This window comes from Euwallacea similis, chromosome 22 (assembly GCF_039881205.1).
Source record: "Euwallacea similis isolate ESF13 chromosome 22, ESF131.1, whole genome shotgun sequence".
In the NCBI taxonomy this organism is placed as follows: domain Eukaryota; kingdom Metazoa; phylum Arthropoda; class Insecta; order Coleoptera; family Curculionidae; genus Euwallacea; species Euwallacea similis.
Genome location: NC_089630.1, coordinates 1,881,602 through 1,893,255, shown reverse-complemented (window position 1 = coordinate 1,893,255; position 11,654 = coordinate 1,881,602). Strand labels below are relative to the sequence as shown.

General features: G+C 33.8%; 1 protein-coding gene across 2 annotated transcripts in view; it reads left to right on the top strand.

The window, feature by feature from the left end:
- The first annotated feature begins 1,511 nt into the window (after positions 1-1,511).
- Gad1 (glutamate decarboxylase) overlaps positions 1,512-11,654 on the top strand; it is a 29,314-nt gene continuing 19,171 nt past the window's right edge. Inside the window, exons 1-3 of one of the 2 annotated variants that reach the window (XM_066401262.1) lie at positions 1,512-1,797; positions 6,706-6,807; positions 9,787-10,023. In XM_066401262.1, coding sequence (XP_066257359.1) covers positions 1,737-1,797; positions 6,706-6,807; positions 9,787-10,023 — 400 coding nt within the window. In that variant the 5' untranslated portion in view covers positions 1,512-1,736. The remainder of the gene's footprint in view (positions 1,798-6,705; positions 6,808-9,786; positions 10,024-11,654) is intronic. The other variant, XM_066401263.1, reaches the window with a different exon arrangement.

The window sequence follows — 11,654 nt, the reverse complement described above, 5'->3', positions numbered from 1 at the left end:
AGTTTCAAGTAATTTGAATATGAATGAAGAAAACAAGATGTTTAGAAAAACTAGTGATATACAGAGCATTTCAAATACGAGTCTCGCCATTGGAATCTAAGAAGGAAGATTCGAAGAAGTTTAAATAGGGGTAAAATTATGTAATTTACCGCTTGACCAAATACCGTTTTCAGAATTTGAATTTTTCGAATACTTCCGAAGGTATCCGAAAAAAACTAAAAAATGAGAAATCTTGTTATTATTTTTTTGCGTTATTTGACTAGAAAATCCAAAACCACAAGCACATTTTCATTACCACTTTTTCTTAGCTATATGATAACGTTAAAAAATAATATCGAAATTTCTAATTTTTTTTTTTTTGATATATTTAGAAATACTCAGAAAATTCAAATTTTGAAAATGACATTTGATTAAACGCTAAATTACGCAATTTTGTCTTCATTTTAACTTTTTCGTATCAGCTCTAGTTTCCGAGATCTCAATGGCGACGGTCGAATTGAAAATGCCCTGTATAGTTTTTGAGCCGTTATAGAAAATATAAAAAAATGATAATAAAATTCATTATATCATTTTAAATAAAGATTTGACAATTGAATCTGTAATCTAGTTTAGTAATATTGTTTCAGAGAAGGACTTAAAAGTTCGGTTCAACATATATTTATTGTCTGCACGTATTTCGCAAAAGTTCTACTTTATATGATCATATCAAGATGAAACTCTATAATCATATGTATGTCCACATCAAAGTTTTTCGTTAATTATACATGGTGTGACAAGTAAATAGTCAAACATTTAGGATTTATTATATCTGCATAGTATACCGTGCGGCTCTAAACTAATTCCCATAACTGGACCTTAGACCACATGAAAATAAAAAAAAAACGAATTGAGAAATTCCCGCTAGTACTTATTTATTTTATTTATCTCGTTCACATTATATGCTCAATGAAATTTTATCAGAAACTGTCAAATATTCGACGGATAGAGATTTATGTGAATGAATTACTATTGACGAAGAGATGAAATCAGCTGGAAGCAAAAGAAGCTCGTAAGAGTATTGAAGATAAAGCCATATCTTATATTGTTATAAAACCCGATAGGTGATTAATCATGTAGTGCAAGAAATGATGTAGGTATGTAGGAAGTAGTACGGGTATAGAAAAAGACAGAAGAACTTTGGAGCATAAAAAAGTGAAGAAACTTTAGTTTTTCAGAAATGTTTCATAGCAAAAGGGTCAGAAAACAGTTTACGAATAATGGTTATAAAACAGTAAATTTAAAATGTTCTAAAATATGTTATTTAATGCAGCGTAAATAAAATGACGAACTATTTCTTCCAGCTGATTATTCATCCAGATTTACAATTTCGAAATTACATAAATTCAGCATTAAACTTGGCTATGTAGCTCACCTAACTTTTAAAATCTGCCGTCCCAGTTTACAAACCAGGCTCAGCGCTCAATCTCTATAAATTCAATCAAAACACTCGGAATTCCGTCTCCCCTCACCCTTTTCCTGATGTCTGGCAAAAAATTGAACATTCCAACAGCCGCCCCCAACTCATCGTATTGAATCCACGCTACGCGGGGGCGGCGAAGGCTCCACCCATGAGTGGCTGACGTCATGGGAGCGCGCGCCACCCTCAATGTAGGTCACCTTTTTTGACCTTTTGGCAGCCTGAACGCAGCTTCTCACAGGATCTGGATTCAGTCGTCCAGCATCCAGAGTTCTCCATCATGGCTTCTAACACTTCGAATTACAAACTTAGCGTCGGCGCGGCCAATTTAAAGTATAACGGTAAGTGAATCTACTTTTTCTTGTCTTCCAGTTAGTAGTCCCGTTGAATAGTTGACTGAAAATTAGACGGTTGAGAAAGACATGAGCGACTGAGGATTGTGGTATTTAGGAAGGCATTGCTTGTGCGTTTGTAGTGTAGTATTCAAAACTTTGTTCTTACTTATCAAAAGCTCTAAAATTGAATGAATTGGTTTGTCAAAAATGGTCAAAAAATAATATTGACACAAGAGATATTGATTTTGTTGATGGAGAGTTTGCGCATATTCCGCCATTTTGGCTGAAACGATTGCCGCCATGTTGTTCTGCACATTCACCCAAGTTTATTGGACAGCCGACCATCATTATATCACAGATCAAGGCAGCTATACTGCAATCAATAACGTAGAGCATTATTTCACGACCATTGATGATATTGATTGATTATAACTACCATTTACCTGAATACTGGTCGTGATGAAGATATTTTATTATGAAAAATATATTGAAAATTACATCTTATTATGCAGATACGTTTTTCGGATTCAAAAGGGAAATGATTTAGTAATACAATTTTTATTATAAATATGTATAATATTTTAATAATTACTCATAAAATGGAACTAATGAAGCACTGATGAGACCTAGCTTTCAACAGAGAAAATAGTGACGCAAATATTCTGGACTTTCTAGCGGTTTACTCAGCCTTTTCTTAAACATTTAATTTTCAATATCCTTTAACTGTGCAAGAGCTGTTTCTTGCAAATATTACATTCTGCTTCAAGTTATTGAAAGTCTCGGTTCACCACGAGCAACGGATGTTTTTCCCTTGTATACATATAAAATAAGTTGTACCAATGACAGAATTTGACATATGATAGAGGTTAGAAATTCAGCAAATGTCAAACTTTATTAAGTTGTAGGAAATTTGCCAAGACCTAACCTCGCTCATTATGGAGAATGGTTTTTACGTCTTTAGTTACATCCTCCTTATCTCTCATGGAGAATCTTATCACATCACTCTCTTATAACCGGACGAACCTTTAAGGTTTTATTCGGAAACAATTTTGAAATAATCATTATCTAATCTATGTGTCCAAAAAAAATATTTTGAAAACATTTAGAAAGAGGTAATAACTTGTACAAAGAAAAACAATGTTTAACCCTTGTCATATCACTTTACAAAAGTTTTCTGAGCAACGTTGAGAAGTAATGGAAGAATATCTGCATGGAAAGGAAGAATGAAAGATGTGCATGGTTAGAAAGATACCTAAAATAAAGAAAACAATGGTTAAGAGTGGAAAACTTTGATTTTTCACAGATTTCTTCAAGTTATGAAAGGCTTTTCCCTTCATTTCTTTGTTTAAAAATTTTTGAGATTTTGCTTTTTACAGCTACATATACATATATGTATATAAAATTAGGAGTTTTATAACCGCCAGAACTGATCAATTAAAATAAGGTAACGGATTCCCAAATTATTGAACTTCATTGCACTTATTTCAACGACGTACATGGTTTCTGCGAACTGGTCTAAAAATTTGATAATTATTTTGAACGACTTCAAATGCCGCAGTGATTCATGCAATCAGGTCTTGCTCTGTTTTCACCGACGTTTTATAAACCAGAGACTTCACATGTTCTCACAGGAAAAAATTTAAAAATGTTAAATCGGGTGACCTAGTGGCCCACGGAACTGGACCACCTCTGCCGATCCAATGTTATCCGAATTGACGATCCAAATACTGACGGATTTGAACAGAAAAGTGTGCAGACACACCATCGTATTGCAGCCACATTTGTTATCGAACGTTTAATTGGAAGTTTTCAAGAAGTTCCGAAAGGACGTCTTGCAGAAAACATCTATAGATAGACCCCGTTAAACGACTGGGCAGCAGATATGGCCCAATCAAATGATCATCAACAATACAACAAAACGTAAAAAATTGGATTGCTGGACAATCTGATGAAGCAGCCACTGACAAAACTGAACTCTTGGCTGATAATCGGCTGGAGTCGTATAGATTGCAACACATACAACAAGATTTACTTCTCCACCTACAATTTAAAATTAATTAAATAAATAAAGCCTAGTTTTAATAGTAAAGGGACGAAGGCTCCTTGAATAATTAATCAAACACTGGGCGTGCAGACCTGCATTTAAGCCTCAATTTCGGGTGGAGGGTTGGTCGTTTAACACCTGCGTCTGCATGATGAAGTGGAAACAATCCAAATGCAGGTTGAAATAAACCGATTTCGTGTGTTTGGCTTCTATAATCCAGTTTCATTTAATAGGTGACAGATGGGCTGTTTAAACGTTTATATAATCCAAACACATACATTTTTTTACTTTCAATTTGCAACCTTATAGTGTGAAGCGATAAGAAGGATCCTTGTACTCTGGAAAAATAACGAAAAATCGATATCTTGTATATAGCATGTCTCCAGATGGGGTTGCCAGGAGAGAAAGTGTCTTATTTTTCATTTTATAAGAAAAATGCATCCTTCATAAAAGTTTTTGTTTGTTCCAAAATGGTTAAATCAGTTCTCATCGTTTCAATTTTCCTTTTCGTTACATAGAAATATCGAAAAATAGGTCCATTTAGTTGAAAAATTTTCAAGTCTCAAAAGTGAATTATCATTCAGTAGGTGAGCTGTTTTAATGTTTACATAATCCAAAAAGGGAGATTTTTTCCTTCAATCGGCAACCTTTTACTGTGAATGGATAAAAGATATTTACATGGATGGTCTGTATGACAAAAAAAAATTTTTTTAATGTTTTTTTTTTATTATGGATGTAACTTTGAAAGATGAAAGGCTTTTAGTTTATATGCAGACTTTTAATCTCATGTTGTTTATTATGTCACATCAAACTAAATTCGCGATTCAATGCATTAACGTAACAATCGATAAGCAGCAGCCTCTTCTGTATAAAATAGAGGAGAGATTAGGTCGCAGATGAAGCATTTGACTGATGGCCTATTTAGGGGGTTAAATCTGCCGTTGCCGCCGCAAAAACGTCTTCGGGGAAACACTAAAGAGTATACTCAAGGGATTTAGGATTAAGTTTCCACAAGCTGGCTGATAGGGTCGTTTCTACTACAATTTTGAATGTGATGAAGTATTAAATTTACAATTTGCAGCAGGATATTTTAGTATTGCCAATTTTGTCTTATTTATTATCTTTTGATTATTAAGAACGATTCTCCGAGGAAAAAAATTGCTACTCCATAAAAAATTCTTTAAAGGAGTTTGCGTCTGTCATAAAGTGAGGGGGGGGGGGGGGGGAAGTCGCTATGAATCATTTATGAAAACTTTCCCTCTCCCATATTTTTAAACAAATTTATTATATTTAGCTACTAGATACGCAATTGCATACATCTAGAAGCTATTCCCAGAACATTCCATAGGATCCGTGAGTCAATGAACCTTACAGTGCAATTTTTGCATTGAAGCAAATGGTCAACATGTTGAAGCAACAGAACAGTAAGCCATCATTTATTGTCAATAAAACAGCGTCTAATACGAACAAAAAGTGATTATAATGACCAAAACTATTTTGTCTTTTTTCTACTCAAACGGCTCATTCGCGAGCACATGTTTATTTAAAAAAATGTGTCCTACCTCTCTTTAAAGTTTCTAAGTATATTTGTGGGATACCCTGTAAGCGGTAACATAGGAAGACAATATAAAAATTGTAAAAACTGCCACGTTCCTACCCTTCATCATTCCAGAGGCTTTTTTATCATTATAGAGTTATTCATCTCTCTCAACCTGAATCCAGTAACAGATCTTGCCATCAATTTATAACTGTTATTAATGACGCATGTATATAGTAGGAAATCTTTTTTCTCTAGGGCCATATTCTCGTTTCGTTTCTCCATAAATGACAAGAGTAATTCCCGGCTATACTCAAGTAAATAAACTGGGGATGTAGGATTACCGTTGAAAAATTGCTGTGGCTTTTCTGTAGCGGCCCAAACAAACATTGTCGATTTCATAGCTTTTGCACAGGAGATGGATAGTGGAAGCTTCGCTTAAAGTTTTGCTTGAAGGAATTTTACAAAGAAAACCATAACAGTGGGGAAATATTTTCCATTTTCTAAAACTGCAGCAAAGCGGAACATCTTTGTGCTGGTGCGTTTATTTTAGGGCGATGTGGATAGCCGGTGCAGCGGTCCAATATAAATCAAAAGTACAATAAGCAAACAGACAAGAGGTATTTCAATTACGGATCAGAGGCAGTGAATAATTTTCAATTCCAGACATTCTTATGGGATGGGGTGAGTCCGGGTAACAGCTGCTCCCGGAAAGGCACAGCTTGTCTCACGCCGCTTCGGGGGTACCCTTATTGCCTACATAGGCCGCTTCCGCTTCGGTCAATGGCGTACTGTGAAAAGACAATTCATTTCCTTAATTTATATGCACCTCTAAACCTTCTCGAATACAATGATGATTGTTGTCTTAGCTGTGTGACAACGCATAGTCAAATACCATGGATTTGTCAGTTTTTGCTTAGCTTTGAAATGAGGACTACGATAACAGATCACGGAGACATATAGTACGCCACTGCATATTTACATGAGCAAAAATGACTGCAGGGGGGAAAGTGATGTTTAATTAAAAGTCCCTCGGGCCCGTTTAAAACGCTTTCCTTGCATAAAGGCCTAGTTGTTCCTAAGGAATTTTAAAAATTTTGATCGATCTTTCTTCAACAAAATTTGTGTTTTGAAATATCGAAACTTGCGCTAATGGGTGTAAATTATGATGCATGTGTAACATTTAGACTTGAAATACAGCCCTTGAATGAGTAGGTATAAGTGCCTTAAGTATTTTTCATATTGGCGAGTGGACGATGATTGGATGATCTATGCATCTCCCATTTATATAACCATAGTCATTCATCGAATTAGAAGTGAATAATTTTTTCAGACATACTTCCATACCATACAGATGATGTGCCTCTAGCCAGAGAATTGCTTCATAAAGCCGTCAGTGGCCTTCCAAATTTTTTCAAAGAGAAAGTGCCTACCAGTAATATTTTTTTATATTCTTTATATCTCAAAAACTAACACTAAACTGGATCAAAAAAGAAACTCCAGATAATTTCTTGTTTAGTGTAACTCCACATATGATGGACTATCAAAAATAACGATTACATATAATAAATCGTTTCTTTACGATCCCGATTTTCTTTATTGTTGAAAACAACATAATTGTTAATAGATTTGATTATTTTTAAAATTATATCTTAATGAAATATTATGTTTTGTAATAAAGGACATAATGTTTCATTCCTTAAGAATAGAATTGCTTGTCATCGCCATATTTTTGAAAAGAAACTATGAACAATTTTTGATCATAAAAAAATCAAATTCATAAAATTCAAAGAACTTGGAAGCATTGAAAAGAGAATTCGATGACCTTTAAAATAAAGTATCACCTGACCCCCTAATCCCATTTAAGATCTAAGAGGTGCATTTTACCTCTGCAAGGGGTTGGAAGTGGCTAGATTGAAAATATGTACAAAAGATTTTTCCCTCGAAATAAAAATTGGGTCCCAGCGATTTTTGTCTGCAAGCGATAAATATGAAAAATCAGCCTTGTTTCGTTTTCATTGGCTCACCTTGTACATATATGTTTAGCATATAAGATTATTATCCGAAAAATTCGAAACTATTCAAACACAATTTCCTTTAGTAAATGATTTGATAAGAACTAGAAAGACAGTTTTTTTTTGAGAATTTAAATGTGTCAAGTCAAAATATCATTTGTATCCCTTTCTCTTGAGCCTACAATTACCCGAGGGGGTTATTTGGTTGCTGGTACTGGATGCCGATCATGTGAAACATTTCAAGGCGATCATATTGGAACTTTTTGTAAGCGAAGTTATCACAATTACAGACAAGTTTGTTAATGGCATGCAGTGAATTTTGAAAAGGTTAAAGTTCATTTAATTATCGACTACTAGTTTCATTTATATGTATGTCATTGATTTCATTATTGGCATTTATATGGAATAAGTCGGGAGGATCACGCCAATTTTCAGGAGTATATTGTACATGAAAAATAAATGTAAAAAACTCAAATGTTCTTGTACGATGTTTATTTGTTTAATAGTTATAGCGTAGATTGAAAAAAATTCATACATTTCATATATTAGCATTTTGGTCGTCATAGCGTTCTATTAATAAATGTTGAAAAATACCACTACTGACTTCTAAACATTTTCTACTTCATTTTTGAAGAGCATTCGTTGCTCTCCTGATTACCTCAGGACCTTCTTTAATATTAGCTGCAGTATTAGTAATTTGTAGAAGTAGTGCATCCCGAGTGTCCGCTTTTATTTTGTACATTCCATTTTTAAGCCAACTCCATTAACGATAGTCTGATGGTGTGATGTCTGGAGACATCGGAGGCCAATAAATAAGACCACCACAACCAACTCAACGCCCTGGAAACCTTTCGTCCAAATGTTGGGTAACCTGTCGAATGAAATATATAGGAGCTTCATCGTGCTGATAGTACATTTGGATTCGTATGTTTAAATGCTCTATAGAAGTTCCAATTATTCATTTTGAAGGAAATTGAAGTAGTATTCTCCTGTGAAGCGATCCGAAATAAAAGGGCCAATTAAATAACTGTAGATCATACCAAACCACACGTTTTTGGAATACTTACGTTGAAAATTCCTTTCGACTATTGCGTGAGGATTTTCCTCTGATCATACTTGAGAGTTACGTGTATTTTTAATGCCGGTACTGGTGAAAATTGCTTCATCTGTGATAAGAACGGGCGATAAAATACCACGGTTATTATTTATCCATTGATAGATTTTCATGCGTTTAGCATAATCTTCCGGTTGCAGATGCTGTGCTCCATGTATATGATATGGGTATAAGCATTCCTAATCTAGTATGTTTATTATTCTTTTTTGTGGAATGCTTAATTGGGTAGCAATTTTTCTTCAGCTGGTTATTGCATTTTCTTCTACCAGATCCAGAGTATTTTCTATTTCTTCTAAACCTTGGTAAATTACTAGTTCAGATATTATGTCCGCACTCGGAAGCATTCCGGTCTCGTACAGAGTGTTGGAAACTCCGATATATACGTCTTTGAAAGGATGCCTTTGAGTTGAAAACCGTTGATAATACTCTTCAGCAGCAGCTCTAGCATTCTCATTGCAAAAACCATAAACAAACACCATGTTTGCATATTCTAAATTTGTATAAATGTTTGACATTTTGTAACATTTTAACTGAACTGGAAAATAAACGTGTTATCAGAATCACAAATAACAATGTTTAATTTTATTGAAAATATAACGTTAGTTAAACAAAAATTATTTGCGCCATAACTTATAAACAAATAAAAATCGAATAACATTTGAGTTTTTTCACGTTAATTTCTCATGTAAAATAAGCTTTTGGAGTTTGGCGTAATCCTCCCGACTCACCCTGTATGAACTGCGCTTTTCCATTAATTGAAAATAATCGCATTAAACTTAAATAGCTAAGTTTTGTCTCCAGAAAAGTTGGAATGAATGCTGATTTTACTTTGTCTCTTCCTTACATAAACTATAGCCAAATTTCTTGCCTTCCGCTGGGTTATATGGTGATGACAAATAATGTTATAAGGCTGCCTTTTTCAAGAATATGCTGCAATATCAACTGAAAGCTTGTGTCAGATAATAAATAATGTAAATGTTCATTTATACATATCATCATTGCAAACCTAGAAGTGTACATTTTAGTTTATTGTTGAAATTGGTTAGTCTTTGTCTTTAACCATCATTGTACCACTTTCTCACTGAGTTTGATAACTATACATCAGGATTTTTCGGCCTCCATTAAGTTATAGTAAAGCATACCTTTTTCAACAATAAAGAACTGATGTTAGAACGTAGCTTAGACATTAGAAACTCTTTAACGTTAAGGAAACGAATAAAAAACAAAATTTCCATTAATCCTTTAATCAAATAATTATAAAATCTAATTGATATTCAAATTTTAGACATTCTTCCTTACAAAACTGAGAACGAGGCCCAAACGAGGGAATTTCTACAGAAAGTGGTCGACGTTCTTCTCGACTTTATAAAGTCTACTAACGATCGTAATGAGAAGATTTTGGATTTCCATCACCCGGAGGAAATGCAGAAGTTGCTGGATTTGCGAGTACCAGATCATGGAGTTCCCCTGCAACAACTGGTCAACGATTGCGCCACAACTCTGAAATATCAAGTGAAAACAGGTAAGATGATTTAAAATATTTGTTTTATATTAAATCTGATAATTACACATAGCTTCAAAAAAACATCAGAAAATAAAGGTATATTCACTTTTTATAAAATATACAGAGTATTCCATTATAAATTTACCGACTTTAGGGTCTTTCTTTAACTTTTGAATATTCATTTGTTGTGTTACGTAACATTTTCTTCTCTTATTCGATTTAGGATTAATCCTACAAATTTTCATTAATTTTTTTTATATAATAAAAGTAGTACGCGCTGTCTAAATATACAGACCAACCCTGTGTAGTATTAGTTTTGTATAATTTTTAAATCTCTTTAAATTAGTAATAATTATTTTACGTAATGAACTTTCTAGTAATTTTCTAAATGGATCGTTTAAAAAATAAATTCCACTGAGCACGACTTACTACTAATTACTGCATATCACATATTTAAAACCAACCGATGCAGAAGATCTTCCTGCTGCGTTATCAAGCACTTCGTACATTATGTCCCCTAAAAATATTCTTGCAGGAAGCGAAAGCTAGAAGTCTCTACAGGAAATGTATCCTCCGACATATCTCCCACTGTGTTCAATAGACTCTTAACAGCGAACCCTCCATCTGACACATATTCAGTTATAACATCTATTTATTTTGTCAGTATCGATACAATGTATAACCCACAGATTCTATTAAGATAGTGGCCTATCTACCAGTTAAAAAGACTCTTGCGCCTTCAGGGAGTTGATATAAACTAATGTCTTTTCGCCTTTTTTTTACAATACAGGCAGAATGCAGTAACAGCAAGATATCCCATTACTTTTTTGTATTAGTTGGAATTTGGCTTCTAGAGGAGTTTAAAGCTAATGTTTGAGATAGAATGCCTGGAAGAAGTTAATATAATTCTTTAATTTAACCCCTATCAACAAGTTTAAATCGCATCAAATAATCTGGAAAATTTATGTGCACAGGAAGTAAAAAGATGCACCCCCCTTCGTTAATATTCCAGCCGCAATCTGCTCGAGGGTAGATAACATATTATCATTGAATTACAAGCCACTCGCAATATGAAAGTAAACACTGTCGTGTCGCAAGGGAGGGTTAAAGTTGGAATTGAAAACAGTCTCATAAATTGTTTGAAATATTTGTGGTTTCAAACATGGATTAAACCTTATGTTTTTTTGAATAAATTAGACGAAACGAATGATTATACAGGGTGTATCTTAAGTAAAGGTTTTCCGTTTGACATGACATAGACCTCAAAAAACTAAGCAAAATTTTTCCGAAATCTCAAAAATAACCGAATTATGCACATATGAGTTTTAATACAGTTCTGCATAAAATAGCAAATGCAACATAAAGAGAAAAAAATCCCACAAAAAATTATCAATCATCGAAAAAACGCAAACAACATTCAATGTTTACTGTTTTTATGCAGTTTACTGTTTATGTTTGTGCAGATTTAAAAATCGGAGGCGAAGCTTGGCTTCAGCTGTGATAAATATGAATACTATTAAATTGAGAATGGCCGTTAATTACTCTAATAGCGAATTGGTTGATATGTTGTATGCTGATCGTTTTTCGTTGAGACATCATTCTGTATCTCGTAGATTTATTTATCTTATTGGGAGAGGTCTCGAGACCGG